Source organism: Cyclopterus lumpus, chromosome 8 (assembly GCF_009769545.1).
Source record: "Cyclopterus lumpus isolate fCycLum1 chromosome 8, fCycLum1.pri, whole genome shotgun sequence".
In the NCBI taxonomy this organism is placed as follows: domain Eukaryota; kingdom Metazoa; phylum Chordata; class Actinopteri; order Perciformes; family Cyclopteridae; genus Cyclopterus; species Cyclopterus lumpus.
The window spans coordinates 18,798,061-18,814,497 of record NC_046973.1 but is presented as its reverse complement, the minus strand read 5'-3'; the positions used below and the strand labels follow the sequence as shown (position 1 = coordinate 18,814,497).

General features: G+C 42.5%; 1 protein-coding gene across 1 annotated transcript; it reads right to left on the bottom strand.

Moving 5' to 3' along the window:
- Positions 1-2,896: 2,896 nt before the first annotated feature.
- Positions 2,897-12,637, bottom strand: hs3st3b1a (heparan sulfate (glucosamine) 3-O-sulfotransferase 3B1a). The gene is made up of 2 exons (XM_034539372.1): positions 12,072-12,637; positions 2,897-3,684 (listed from the first exon to the last, which is right to left on the bottom strand). Exons 1-2 carry the CDS (start codon positions 12,554-12,556, stop codon positions 3,066-3,068), a joined length of 1,104 nt encoding a protein of 367 aa, XP_034395263.1. The 5' UTR covers positions 12,557-12,637; the 3' UTR covers positions 2,897-3,065.
- Between the last annotated feature and the right edge of the window lie 3,800 nt (positions 12,638-16,437).

The following is a 16,437-nucleotide window of genomic DNA, read 5'->3' as shown; positions in this document are numbered from 1 at the left end:
CATGAGCTCTGTATTTCAGAGATGTTAGCTCTGATATTATTACTGTTTGAAGATAAATACCTTTAAAGAAACCTTCGTTCTTCCTGTCGATTAACCTTTTTCAAATTTCATGATCTTTTATAGATTCTCAAAGAACAGGTTGTTATGGACCAGAAACAAATAGATTTAACGTCCCGTTTTGTCTGACCTTGTATGTGAGATCACTCTATTCTTCTGAGAATGAAAAGGTCCAAATTGAATTGCAGGACTCCACAAATGTCAGTGAGAATTTTCTCACAGGGTTAAATTTAATCCAATGAATTAGTTTAAGACCAGAAATGAGTGTGGTAGTATTGACACTTGTTTGGGCTAGATTTCTAGGTATAAGCCTTCATATATATCTGCACTAGGATGAGGCATGCACCGTGTAACTGAGATATCCTTGTTCTGACCTCTGCTCATGTCATCCCCTCTTCTACTTTTCTCTCTCTCTCTCTCTTAGGTGTCGCTTTTATGGCTAATGTCACATAAAACCGACATTATTAACCTCACAGGGTGATTTTGGAAAAGTTTTTTTTAAATGTAGAATGGACGAATGACTCGCAATAATTTCCAAAAAAAGCCAAGATCAAGCGTGTTTAACTCCCGTCTTGCACGAGTGACATCTTGTTAAAACATGAAGACTTTCGTTGACATCATAATGAGGTGATAGGTCGTCCCGCTGCCGGCACCCAATCCAATCTCCAAATGTCTCAACCAAACTGTTTGCTGAAGTGTGATGTTTTCTTTTCTTTCACTTGTACTCTGCAGCTTTGATTCCAAATCCCCATTGGTAGCTGCCAAGTAGCCGTGTGAAGTTGCCTCGTGCTCAGGGCTGCCAGGTGTCCTATTTTGCTTGTCTAACCCGACCTTCGAACAACAGCAGCCTCTCTTATAACAGCCTGCAGGGATGCACGCTAACAGCAATTCCCCAGTTGGGAGCCTAGCAATTACAGCACCCCTCCTCTGTCCCTGTAATTGCAAAGGGAGCTGCTTCCTGAGTGAACAGACTACTAGCCTGCCACCAGGGAGACTGGCTTCATCACCTCTAGCAGACCCAGTTAAATGAGGGTGTTTTACCGGAGAGTTAAATAAAGGTTATTCGTTAATAGGGCGTAGTGATTCGTATCTCGCTTGAACCGTAACCTTTTTCGCTCTGCGGTTAGTTGTGCTACATGATGGATGGGACAAATTGCTTAATTCATGTCGCCGCAGACAACCCGAGGTGCCTTGCTTAAAAACATGACGGGGAAAAATTGACGGATTAGCAAAATGCTCCTGGAGGTTAAAACAAATATGTACGACAGACCGAATATTGTATCATCGGCGGCATAATGACCTCGATTTGTTCTGCTTCAGGGTCACGGCTCAAACACACAAACAGGAAGAGGAGCCTCCTTTTTTTTTTACACCCACACAAACACATTTAAACAGCAGCTTGAAACCTGACCTGACTTCACTTTGACGGGTGTGGAGTGTTGAGTGTCACCCAGGGACAAGAAAAAAGGAATGCCGGTGTTTTCCATAATATGTGACGTCTCTCCAGATGAGAAACCCGACACTTTGTTGTGTGTTTCCGGGGGTCATAGCAACGAAACCCACTCGTTGGTGGTAGCGTGCAGGCAGGGACAGCGTAAAGAATAACGCTGCTGTGCTAATTAGCCCGTTAACGGTGAATTAGACACAGCAGTACTCCTTCGCCTACAGGGATCCAGAAATCTATACAGGTGAGGTGGGAGCAGTGCATGAATGCGTAACACAAGTTCTGCATTTTAAGAAAGTAAAACATTGACATAAACCAGTATTTTTTTTATATAATTTAGTGCTATTTTAGTATACAATATTTGAATACAGTAGGATAAGGGATTGTTGATCATTTTGGTAAAACATATTTATTTCTTACTTCATAAAAATGACATGACCGCAACCACTCAATCAACGTCTCAAAATCATCATGGAATGGCGTCTGTTCAAATGCTGACAAAGGTTTGTCCATAACGGTTGAATAAAACTCAACCATACATTAAATTAAATGAAAGAAATTGAAGGTTTATTCTAATTCTCCTCTAGAAAGATGCTTATTTCAGTTGGTGTATCGTGGCTAAGGACAGCATTAACACACCTGTGGTTAAAAAAAAAAGAAAAGCTGTTCAGGATGATCCATTAGAGCCATTTGAGAGCAGATCAATGAATGCGATTAAGACATATTAATCATTTCCTTTTTGGAAAGAGCAATAAATGATAGGCATTATGAAGCCTGTGCAGCAGGTTTTTGGATTTAAAAAAAAAGTATCGTGGTGTAACCCCTCTACTCCTGATCAACATTCCTTCGTAGAAATAATATAAATAGTGGTTAAGTCGAAACATTGTAACAACGTATCACAGCGTATCTTATTATATTAATTTAACGTTGGCTCAAGGGTCAACCATAAACTTACTACCATTAATGGATCCATGTTTTATTGCGGTGCTCGAGAGATCAAGGCAGTGCCATCACTCAGGTCTAATTGACATGATGAGGAGCTATTACTGTATTGATCCACCTGGCAAGTGGCGCTGGATCAGCTGAGGCCTGTATCGATCCGACTAAGTGGGTCCACAGACCTCTTGAGGGTCAGGCAAATGTTAAGGGGGCATTACCAGTTGTTTGTAAAGTTGGATCTCGTTCAGTTTTAAAGGTGACGCAAAAGAAGCATCTGGAAAAGTAAAAAACTAAGAAGTGGTTATCCACAGAAAGCCAAAACATCCTTATGGAGAAAAAAAAAAAAAAGGATGCTGACCCTGCTCATAATACCCGTAAAAACATTGTGCTTTTGTAAAAAAAAAAGTACTCTATGAGAATTAAAACTGGAACACAAAGTGTGAAGCGGATCATGACTTAACCTGGTTAGGCAGCTTAGTGAGTTAATATCATAACAATAAATTATCATAAAATAGACTTCTGAACTTTGTACACATCCACCAAATAATGTACATACACTGTATAACAATATCTCCAGAGAAAATAAACACAGACGAGGGACCAGCATGAGTCTGTAGCTATCTTCTCAATCCCAGCCAAAGTCATGACCAGTCATCTGGTAAAACTTGCGATTAAAGGGTTCATAAAAGTCCCGCAGCTTCTGCACCACCTCCGGGTCAATATTAGGATGGGTCCTGCCTTTGGTTTTTCCCAGGCAGTGCGGCTTGCTGTTCCACTCGGGTCTCTTAAGGCAGGGGAAGCCCTTTGCTGGGTTAAAGTGAAAATGCTTCTCCGTGACCACCCTCCTGAGCCCGAGAAAGTCCTGGACGCGAGCCATCTCACCTGCGGGGTCGCTGATCAGACGCTCGCCGCTGACAAACAGCAGCTGCTCCGAAGGGAAGTGCTGCAGCCAGCGCTCCAGGTGCTTCGCATACATGCCAATCTGAACCGCACTCCACGTGGTGTCAATCAGACCCGCTGACATGTTCTTAAACGTCAGGCTCTCGAAGGACGGGATGTCCGGCTTCTTGGAGCGAGTCTGGGTGTAGTCTGAGATGGCCCGGGTGACCGGATCCCGGACAACGACAACTAGCTTTGTGTCTTTAGACATGGTGTAGATTCTTCCGGGGACCTCCTTGGTGACGTAGTAGCCGGGGGTCTTCTCCATGGTCAACTGGCCCTCGGATGACTTGGGCATCAATTCCCTAAAAAAAGGAACACAAACAAACTGATTTACATTTGCGCTACACAAGAAAACTCTGTACCGTTGTATATTTTCCTTTTTTTAACACAGCGTATGGAAGCCGCCAGATGACATAAACACTCCTTGACAGGTTCACAGTACTGTCAGTACGTCAATCGCCATTAAGAAGACAATCGTAGACATTATGATCAACATTAACAGAGTCTGTGAGTGTACCTAAGGTGACAGGAGCTGGGGGGATAAGCAGGAGACCTATCAATCATGTGTGATTGTGTGTGTGTGAACACAATACACAAGTTCATGCCATGTTCTAAATACGAACCCTAAAGGAATACATTCGACTGCCCCGCTGCTGCATTTAATCAACCTTAATACTACCCCCAATCCTCTTTCAAACCCCCCAATCCTCACATTGAAATATTCCACACCTTCATTACATTCTACAAAGGACGGTTTAACTGTGGAAAGGCAGCATTAACGCTTCATGCCAAGACAGACGCCTGTGACTACACCTTTATTCTCATATTTGGCTGTAATTTTGTGTAAAATGGGAAGATTTAGAAGAGCCTTGCATTCCTCAGGAGAAAATGCAAAGCTTGGGAGCTGTCTATTCCCATAACTCTATATTATTTTTTTACCCTGGATGGCTCTGGTTAATAATATAGCCTGTTAACTGCAGCTCTGACTGGATAATGGCTAAAGTGAGCCAAGGAGGATTAGGACTAAGTCAAACACGCTGGAGCATTAGAGGCTGGTTGACTGCTTGTTGGCTGGCTGCGGGGCTGGCTTGTCTCTGGAGAGAGAGGGAGAGAGATATGTGGCCACGACGATGAGATTCAAGCACTTAATCCAAGGAGAAATATTAGTGATGGACACAATAAGCCAAACATAGCTGAGGCTGTGTCGGAGCAACATGTTATGGGTGTATGAGGTCATGTTGCATCAAACAGCATTTTATATGACGGGGTGATGCTTGTGAACACATCATCACTCCCATATATGTTTTGCTTCGCTCTTATAGAAGCAGAAGATGAGAAATTCAAGATATGTATTTATTATAGGCATCAAAGTTGTTGAGTGAGTAGTGAGCTCTTGTATAAGGTAAAAAACATGTTGGTTCCTGCCATTCTTAAAGCAGTCTTAAAGCATTTGGTAATATTCTTATGTCGTGATTGTGAGCGGTTGATCTAAATCAAACAAAGGGGAAAGCAGAGCAGCCATGTCATTAAAGTGATTACAATAATTTCCAAACATCTGTTGGTACACGCACAAGGAGCTTCAATATGCTCTCTCCAAAAGCCACCCATTCATTGTCCGCATGTCTGTGGTGGAAACGAGCTTAGCTTTAGTGATTCTGGGGAAAGTATACATCACATATTCCTTGTTGCTGCCATGTAAACACAAGGCTTTCTCTTTCTTAAGCAAAGTCATCACCTAATGTCACCTGCTCTTTCTTTTCTATAAAGGCCCTTTTATTCCACTTTCCACTCCCTGAGTGGCGTCGTCACCATCGTAGGTGGGAGAGAAACAAACAAATCAATCCGAAACCCCACAAGTAGTGTCTGCATCTCTTGGCTTTACACAAGCAGAGGGCTGTAGGCCTTCCTTCGGGGTCTCGAGGGACACGAGAACTTACTGCTGTACCAATCAAACGTTCTGCTCAGTCCCCGAGCAAAACAATCTGTGTGAGAAGAACATGCATTATTCATCTGAGCAGAGACAGAGAAGGGAAGAACATCTCTGACTGAGCGAGGAGTGAGAGAGTTGCCTAAGGGGGGGCAGATGTAGCAAGCTTTCACAATTTGTTCTGCTTAATAAACAATGTCGCCTGGAGCCAATAGCTTTCAGTGCATCCTCGTGTATCAATCAGCTAGGCAAGGGCGTCATCATCCAGCTTCAAGGCGGTCAACAAAACTCAAACTAAGTCACGGCGGATGGACTTTTGCCCCTTCCTGAATTTTTCAAGTTACCATTTGACTTCATAAAACAAACAAAAATGCTGCTTTTACTCTAAAAGTGTAACGTCTGAGTAGGACTGTAAAGTCATAAAGCCCGGACTCTACCTATAATAGGTGCACTGAACGTACGTCTACATTGATGCTGCACATAAACATCCTCTGCCCTCTAACCCGTCCTGTTAAACTCACAGGAGAACGGCAGGCGCTGAGGAGATAGCACGGGGCGGAAGACTGCTACGAGAATGAGCTAGAGCAAGAGAGGAAGGTGCAAAGAGATGATTAGATGAAATCAGGTGCACTGTTTGGAGGGTAGAGTCGACCCACCTGACCCAGAAGCTTAAGTTTTAAGTCACCGGCAACTTTAGATGCTGCGTCGGCCTATTCCTGCAAGCAGTAGCACAACATAAGTCACCCCTACAGCCGCCTACAGACAGATATTAATCCAGGAGTGCTGTGTTGTGTAATTTGCGGGTGTTATGTCTGCCGGGCAGTGAGGTATGTCCATTAAACTGGCTTCTGGGAAGACAGCGTTTGAACGCCGCTGCCTTGTTTACATTCACTGCTATCGGGAAGCAGGTTCAAAGGTAGAGATCTACAAAGTTGCTGTATGGCGCCCTCGCTGATGGGTTCACACCCCCCCCAAAAAAAAAACGAGGACGGTGCAGAAAAAACTCCGACGAGACTCACACTTCTTGCATCCTGCAGGGATTCTGCTTGACTGACTCTAATTGGAATCTGATATCTCAGCATTTCAGACCACCGTGACAAGGGACTGGCCTAGAAAAGAAAATGGTTGCATTTTCTAAAGTCAATGATGAGTCCTATAATCTTGCAATGCATGGGGTTGAGCTACTGTGGGAATGGCTCTCGAAGACAGGATGAGAGGTGGTGGTATGCAGCCACTTATAATAATCAGACCAATACCCTGGGAGATGATTACCAGACAGATATCAAAGAGGAACAACTTCTTAAGGGGAGGTGTCCTGTGGTCATCGCAGCAAATTTTTATTTTAAGTCTTTGTCATTGCGTTCAGGACCTCCAGCATTCGGTATCTCAACAGCATTCCTGAACAGCAGTGATAGTGCAGAGCGAGCCTTTTTTCCCATCCTCTGTTATTACTGTCAGTATGCAGAACTCAGGGCCACCCGGCTGTCAGAGGGAGACAGGCCCAGTCTGATGAGAAGAAGAGGAGGAGGAGGAGGAGGAACAGTGGATGAGACATTCTGGCTTCCCACACACAACTGTCAGCCTTACATTAACACATAACAAATCGGACAGTCGGTTGTTTTCTACAACCTAGGAGCACTTTTTCTCAGGGTGGTGGTGCTGGAAAAAACACAAACCGGCAATGCTAAACGAATCATTACACACAAAATCAACATCGGTGTTTTGTAGCTTTTGATTCAACCAGTGTGTAAACAAATAAGTATATTTAGAGAAAGTTACTAAGCCAAGAGTGAGTCTGACAGGTGGTTTTTGTCTGCTTCTATTTCGGAGGAAATCATCAACTGGTGTGACTCTGACTTGAAAGATGCAATAAAGGACACAACCTATATAAATATACCTTATTTACATGAGCCAGAATAGGTTACCCTGATCAGGAGCTTACACAAGCCAACAGTGAAGCAGCATCTAACTTAAAGGGGACCTCCTCCAGTGTCTACATCAAAGTCTGTCTCCGGGTCTTGGAGTACGACTGCATGTGCAAAACATGTTATAAAAACTGTACCGTCCTTCCGGTACTCCAGATGGATGGAATCTGACACACATTGTCTTAAGTGTGTGACTTGAGTCAGCATCAGTTGGGGCTGAAGAGTACTTTTTTTTTAAAGAAAGTGGAGGAAGGATTTACAAAGAAGAGAGCTTTCCAGACTTCTCAGTCCTCATCTCTGCTTGAGGCTCGAGGTTTAAGGCAACATAAGCACAACACACCTGTCCATTGTGAGTGCAACAGTGTGGATATAACTTATGTGTTTGGTGGTTGAAAATATGCAAGCAAAATGAATACGACTATATTCTGATACTAATACAGGCAATAATGTCCTGCTAATATATTAGTAAAGAGCAACACATTGGTTAACTGCAGCTGGGAGATAAGAATGAAGCTTGTTCCCTTGAATAAATATGGGCATTGTTCAAAACATCCACAGTTATGACGGTATAGTTTCCATTTAATGAGGGAAAAGAAGACATTCTTTGCATATAATATAATGTATATATTGATAATTCCCCACGGACGCATGGTGGCCATGAGAGGATCGGCGAACCCAAACAACACGCCAGAGAAGCAAAAACCAAAGATGGCTGAGGCAGATTTGCTGCTCTCTCAAGTTGCTCTGACATTGCCGTCATTGAACGCCTCTGCAGCCGAGAGAAAGATAGAAGCAGGAAACAACACATTCTCTCTGAAGATGCTACAAAAGAGAGAGACGAGGAAGTCAACAACTCGAGGGGATATAATGGAGTGAACATGTTTTGTTTCTGTGTTTCCAAAGTGCCGTAATAAGTGCTGCGGTTTGACAGATTGCCTCAAGCATAAGCCCATGGGGTTGTTGCAGCAAATTAAACCTTCAATCTTTAGAACAGGGAGGTGAGGGCCACATTACCGGTATTGACAATCTAGTGGACTTATTCTAGGAACATATATTGAAAGAAACATATTGCTAAGTTTGAGAGTTATTTGCCATTATTTTTGCGTTCATTGCCTATATGGCATGGTCTCCTTTGCCGCCTGTATTTCTTCTATGTAGAGCACTTTGTAAACCCTGTTTTTAAAGGCGCTATATAGATAAAGTTATTATTATTATTTGATTTGTGGAAATATTTTAGGAATGTTTGAAAACAACAGCGCGTGAATCTTTTCTTTGAAGCGTCTACTTATCAATGCAGGGTTCCCTTCGTGCTGACACATTAGTTTAAGCTTGGAGGGGGGTGGGGGGGGGGGGGGGGTGTACCGATGTCAAGAGCTCTCTTGCTTTCTTGCCGATCCCCCCGTGTCCTTCCAGAGAGCTTAAAGTGATGAGTAAGCAAAATTCCACAAGTGGACTTAAATGAAGTGTTTCTTGGGAATAACATCACTTTTTCCAGACAGGAATCTCTGAAAGTCAACTTTCAGGCTAAAAGCGTAGCGTTTGGGTCTTTTCTTGGACGAGTTCCAATGAATGCTCTTTCTGATGAACTCTTGCTGAGCTTCGTCAAAGGGCACTTTCACCCTTCTGAGCACATTTGCATACAAAGTGAAGGCAGAGAAAACATGTTTCACACTAATTGTGTGCTCTTTTATTGTCAGGGTTGATGCAGACCTCAGGGGTTCTCCGGCATCCCCTTTCATTGAGCTCAATAATACTGTTGCGCTTTCTAAAGACTCACTTTAAATGTACTGCCCTCTATCTGCCACTGGCCTGCAGTAAGCCTCCCAAAGGGCTGTGAGGAGGATTAGGCCGTCTTCACTGACACCCTCAGTGAGCTGGTAAGAAGGCCGCTCATTGTTCTATATAAGGAGCCTCAAGAGGAAAAAACACAATCTCAGCAATTAAGCCATATCTACAGTATAGCAGTCAGAAGATCTCGATATGAGCATGCATTCAGCGCGATGAAGAAGATATTCGGGAGGAAGTTGGTGCCATTATTAAAGAAAGGAGGGGCCAAGGACTTGGCTTCTGTGTGGGAGTGCACAATTGTCTGCCTGCCTCTCTGTTTCTGCCGCTGGGTGACAACGTGCTGCATTGTGGTTGGTGTCCTGCTGTGCGGTGGGGGTGTGGGGGTGTGGGGGGGGGGGGGGGGGGGGGGGGGCTCTCCGCTATGTGGGGCCTCCAGCAGGATGGACAGAGCAGACCTCCAGCAGGACGGACACACCAATCACGGCAGATAAAAGGCGTGGGCACAACTCAATGTCACCGCAGGAACTGATAAGCCCACACAGGGGACTGTTCCTCTCCCCAAGTTCCTGCACACCATTAGTCTGGGGGCAATGATGTGAAACATATGGGGAAACAAATCCCCCCCCCCCACCTTGCTTTTTCCTCAAAACTTAAGACCAACTTCTTTGCTTACAGGAAATCGGACTGCACGGAGAAAAAGGATTTCAACAGGCTGGAAAAAAAGGTGTGCCGAACTCCTGAAATGCCAAATTGAAAATGTTCATTTATCAAATTGACAACAAATAATGTGTCCAACTGCTCCTCGAGGCCAGGCGAGGGATTTTCTGAGCGCCACTAAATGATCAGTAAGAGTTGACTCCATGTCACGGTGCTTTGCTGTGTGGGGGTCAACCTGTAGTCAGGCTCTCACTGTGACAACTCATGCCAAGTAGTTTTAATTAGCCTCTAAAAGCTCCCAAGATGAATCGGTTCTCCACATCCACAAGCTACCGCTGTCCAAACTGCGCTGGCACGTCTCAATTATACGCAACTGCTTCCTTAACTATTACTTACATAACATTTCCTCTATCCATCTCAAATGATATAGCTTTTGCTTCCTTTTAGACTCGTCGTTCACGTGCAGTGCCGATACTCGTGCATCACGTGGATTGTAAAAACAGCACGATAGTGAAAGAAATCTTCAAACATGGGATACGAATTCAATTTGTTCTTGTTGCTGCAGTCTGTAGAGATGGACAAAAGACCTCTCTCCACACACTGATCATCCAAAAATGTCCTAAACCTGTCCGGAAATTCTTGAAGGAGCTTAGGCGAGAAGTCCTTTGAACAATGCTTCACTTCGCCTATTGTAGCTTTATGGAGCCAGCTTTGAAACACTCGTTAATCCCTTGTCTCAGTCAAATGGACACTTGAAACCGCAGCATCTCTTATTATCTCTTATTCACCAATCGGGTGCTCTGATACAAGCCATTTAATGTCAAACCGTTCCCGGGAAAAGTTTTGAGGACATAAAAGATCAATAATTTCTAGGAATAAAGTGTGTTTGTGATTTATTGCGTAACCGTGCAGTCAGTGGTAAAAGCACATGCATATTGAGATTGTGAAGTACAGTTGCCATGACAAAGAATACAATGAAAATGTTCCCATTATGCAATGTTGAAGGTGTACGCATGCCTCAGGTCTTGGATCTCTGCCTTGAAAATCAAAACTAATTAATGCTACTGAATCAATACCCTGGTTCTCATAATCTTGAATCACGCTCCCGGCTGTTCAAGGATGACGGCGTGATGTAACGTGCTGACACGTAAACCAAAGAGTTGTTTCTTTCTTTGATCAGCATCCAGAATGCATGTCAAACCTACGTGGAAGTGCTGCTACGTCTGTTTCTACCCTTCTTGTCAGAAACTCACATCATGACTAAATCCAAGGACGGACGTTCCCGGAGCTCTGAGGTGATGAAGGTCATGCAAACAAGCAGAAAATCAGCTGTTTTTTTGTAACTGAACTTAGCTGAGAAGAGTTCATATTATAAATGTGGGCATAGTGTTGTTCCCTACGGCCTGTGGTAGACATTAGAGGTTAAGTCTGTAAGGTGCACCGTCCTAATCTTGCTCTTCATAACGTAGATCAACTCTTTGGGGTATTTAATTATATGCTTCGCTGATGTTTGGTTATTCAGGACTAAACTATCTTGTGAAAAGATTTGTTGCGGAGTAATCAACGTGACAAACAGTGAACATATTTAATAAAAACAGTAGAGTAGTGGAGTTTTAGTTTGCTGTCCTCTTAGAAATGGACAAAAATCAATATAAAGTTACAACACACATCAAACTTCACTACAAAACCTCAATCTAATAATGAAGCATTCTTTTTATGTTTTAATATACTAGGTTATTGTCATTGGTCTTTGTCAATACAATTATTTTTTCTTTAATTGCATTGCACAGTATATCATTATTGTATTATCTCACTTTGTTGGTTCTTTTTATCTTGTTATTTCAACTTACTGGAAACATTATTTATCACATGCTTTTATTTAAATTTAATGCTATGGGACTTGTCCAGATAATGTAATATAGCACAATTTAGTTACATGACAGACTTTTAACAAAGCAAAGTATTTATTTAAATGGTGCATGTTGGTGGTCACAACCCGATGTAATATAAATGTAGCCGAGTGTAGATATTAAAGCCTATACTGTCTTACGGTTTTTACATTAAATCATATTAAGTCGGTAAAAGTTCCATGAAGGTGGCTCGAGGTGGAAATATAATGTTCAGAGTCACAATGAGTGTGTGTGTGTGTGTGTGTGTGTGTGTGCGTGCGTGTGTGTGCGTGTGTGTGCGTGTGTGTGCGTGTGTGTGTGTGTTCTATACTGGAAAAGAGGTACGCTTCCACACAGCGGCATCATTAGTGAGATGCCCCCTGCGCGAGGCTCCAGGCGCAGAAGAAGCCCACGCTGTGTGTAAATGAAGCAAAGCGGAGCTGCGGTAAACGACCTATATCTCTGGGTTGGTGTTTTAGAAAAACTGCGGCTCAGTGCGGTACCTGTACCACTCCAGCCCCTTGTCGTAGTTGCGGTCGAAGAAGTGCGGCTCTGCGCCCACCGCTCGGATGTCTGGATGCAGGCGCAGGAACTCCAGCAGCGCCCGGGTTCCTCCTTTCTTCACCCCGATGATGATCGCCTGGGGCAACTTTTTACTCTCCGACTCGTTGAGGGAACCTGACATGGCATTCTCATCCGACGCCTTCGCCTCGCCTCTAATTTCATCCCAGTCGTCGCCTCTGCTGTCCAAATCGTTCTCGTTGTTCAGTAAGTCCCTGGACGCCCCGAGAGACGACTCCTGATTGTCAACTTCTGAGTCGTTGTCGTATCTCTTCGCCGACTGATTTGGCACAGTTGAGCAGTAGCCAACACAACAATACATCATATACACCCAGATAGACAGCATTATGCAGAACACAAATAGTTTGTTTTTCACGTGGGATGGTGGCACAACATGTAGATTGTGTAAAATCGGACTATATTCCATAGGACCGCCGTGGAAAAGTTATATTCCAGTTAACAGGCATGTTGGCAAACTCCTCTGCTGAGATCCCGGTGCGTAATTTCCCAAAACACAAAGTATAGCCAACATGGAAACTGATTACAATGCGGTCGTTCACCTTCTGCTTCGACCCCAGTGCTGCTTGGAAAAGATGACGGATGTCTTTATTCTTGATAGAAACAAAAAAGTTGAAAACAATTTCTTTTTTCTTTTTTTAAATGACAAAAGAGGCAATGATAATAATATCGCCAGGTGAGCGCTACGATACGCACGTCAGGGACTGAGTTTGTCTCCCATCACTTGCTCTCTGTGTGTGAGCGCTCACACGGCAGCACCACGTTATCTATAGGGCAACAGCGTCAAGCACCCCAGAATACCACAATCATATTTCCGGTAATGCATTTCAAAATAAAACCCGGCTAGGAAATATATATAGCACTTGCAATAAACGACTGTAACAACAACTGTAGTCACATCAATGGAAGTCTCAATAATATTTGAAAGCCCATGCCAATAATAATTATGAAAATAATCTTGACAATTTGGGTTAATTAATTGAGCATATTCGCTCCATTAGTATCATGTATATATATATATATATATATATATATATATATATATATATATATATATATATATATATATATATATCTTCAATCACGTAGGCCTACTTGTGATTTGTTTTTTTTTTTCTATTTTGGACACTTGTAGTCTACTCTTCCAGCAATTGTATGTGCTGCGTCAAATACTCTTAGCATTACCTTTATTTTGAAATCTGTGAAGGTTCCGGTTCTTTTCTGTCTTTTTCATGGTTATAGACACAGTTCTTAGTGTCTCAGAAACACAGGAGTGCGGATGACTACTGGAGGAGTTCATCGATCCCTCCAATCTGAGCATCATTTCAGCCTTTTTAATGCCAAACACTGGATGACATTAAAATCCTAGTCAGTTTCACAGGTAAATTGTGGCTCGTTTTATATCGAAATTGTAATGGAATAAGCATTTAGCTGTTAGATTATTAGGTCAGGAGCACGTGAGGTTTCTTGTTAATCCCCTAGTCTGTCGTTTTTTGCTAAAATAATATAAAATATAATCTTTTGTAATTTTAGCTTGATGCCATTTTTCTTCCCATTTTTTTTGTATCACATTGTGAAAATACACGTACACAAAAGTATCACGACAACTTCGAATTGTATACTTGCATATTTTATTTACATGTTTACATCTGCACTTCTGTCATGTGTACTGTATCCAAACGCCAGCTTTAGATACCAGCACACAAACCACATTTAAAATGTTATGGATCACCCGTTTCTTTCACAGCTTCACACTAATTCAGGTATTGTGGTCCAGTGACTCAAAGTTAATTGGCCTCACAATCCTTCATAATTGTCTTTGTAATCATTCAACACAACATGAGCATGTCGTCTAAACACAATTTGATAATTTATTCTTTAGGGATGTGGTGGTGAAGAAGACGTGTGACCGTGACGTCTGAAATGCCACAACAACTTTGGTGTCTGTCTGTCTGTCTGTGTGTGTGTCTGTGTGTGTGTGTGTGTGTGTATGTGTGTGTGTGTGTGTGTGTGTTAGCACCTCCTCTTGATGCAGGGTCAAAGGCCTTCAACCCAACCGCACCCCTCAGCTAGCAGAGGATTAGCAGGATTACCCCAGAGCTGCCATGTCAGTCAGAGTTTCACCAGAGACTACCCTGCCCCCTACATCCCCTTATCTCATCTCCCAGACACTGCTATGTATGATATATATGGTGTGTGTGTGTGTGTGTGTCTTCTAATCCTAATAAGGTGCATTTCCACTGTGCATGAGCACAAGATAACCTGTTTGGGAACATGTGTGGGTCCAGGGGTTTGGCACAGTCCCGCTTTGCCCGTTCCGCTTTGTGTACCGACCGTGTTTTTCTTTGCACTGCGTATACTTGTAACTCTCTGGGTGGAAGTTGAGGGGTTTAGTTCAAGTGTTGTGGCAGTATTAACTTTATGGTTGTACTCTGAAGTCCAAAACATTCTTTTCTGTGTTTAGCGAACGGAAGAGGCCATTTAAAGGTGCCCATGTCTTTAATAGATTCTTCCACAACCTTTTATTCCTACGCCCCAGAGCTCCCAGCATGACAACACTATCAGTAGATATATAACTGCGAGTAAATCACTATACGTATAAGTTTTCCTGACAATTTCCGGCGGGTCGCTTGCCAAGCGAAAGCTCACCTGGAGCACAGCCAGACAGGGTAATATAGTATGAACGATGAGTGTCTCCTTAATAGATCAAAAATATTATCCCTGGAAATGTTGCGACTGACACAAGAACATTCAATCTATGTGAATTAAACCAAAACAAGGGTGCAAAAGTACCCAGTATTTACCCAGGAATAATAAACTGTTGTATGTGTCTGCTGTTGGATGCTGGGCAGGTTGGCTACAGTGGGTTAATTAGCACTTAATTGCAGAAAACAGCATTATTTAGTCCAATATCATTCAAATGTATCAAGCTATGACAGTTACCTCCTAATATATGTCTAAAAATATGTTGTTATATTTATACAGCACCTTAATTGTACAAATAATTATACATTTCACACAATCTCTTCCTTCTCCATTAACTACGCTTTATATTCAAAGTATTGGGTGATGCTTTAACTCAGGATAATATAATTATGTGACATTGTCAGTGACCCTGTCTTGGCGCTTTCTAAATAAATGGTATACACATCTATGTCTGTCTGTATTCAAATATGTGTATCGAGATACAGTATGTGAGTATGTATATACCTTTAAATATGTATGTAAATCTACTGCAAATAAGAATACTTTTGTTCTAGGTAGATTATTGATGGTTTCCATTGAAAACAAGCTAAGGCCCTAAGTTTATGTATTCATTTAATTATTCATATCTCTCTATTTAGCTAATTATATATATAATATATCATATAATGATATTTAGATGTATTTATAATGATTTATGTTCACTACACTAGACATAAAAAGTGGACACGGGCCTTATTTTTGCCTTTTTCTTCATTTACATTTTTGTCTGCACGGAGAGGATTGACAGACTTCAAAATGGAGCACAGTTATGAAAGCATGAAACTTAGAATAAGAACAAAGGACACACACACGCACACGCACACACACACACACACACACACACACACACACACACACACACACACACACACAAAGGGTGCACAAGCAGACACAGTTTTTCCAGTAAAATTGTTGAGCTGATTAATTCCATCTGTTGTGCTTCATGATGCACGGAGACAACACCTCACACACACACACACACACACACACACACACACACACACACGCGCACACACACGTGTTCACTCTGTGTCATCTTAAAAGGACTCAGGAGAAGTAAACCGCACACACTGAAGAGTGTGCTTGACTTGTTCGTACACATCCTCAGCACGGCCACACTAACTGGACCGTGTTAACACACTCCTCTTCCGCAGCCTAAACAGATGACATACGCAGCAGCTCATACATGAACACCAGACAGTTTAATAACGTCCCGCATCAGGACACACACTGATACTGTATCGTCTGTCCTATCGTATGCAGCCACAGCATGAACAAAAGCAACCTGATCTAACCTTTGTGTATTTGGTTTGTCAGTCTGCCACCATGGAGCCATTTTCTAATTTAGTGAGAGTAAAAAAGTTCTGAATTGTCACATACGGAAGTTTCTGCTAACAACCTTTGTGCTTATGACATTGTTCAGTCAACAATAACAAATAAAAATAAACACTTTTTAGCACCACTGCAGTTGTGCTAATTGAGTGGGAATCAGGTGTGTAGTCGTGTGCACTTTTGTACATGCGCAGCTTATAATCACAATGTACC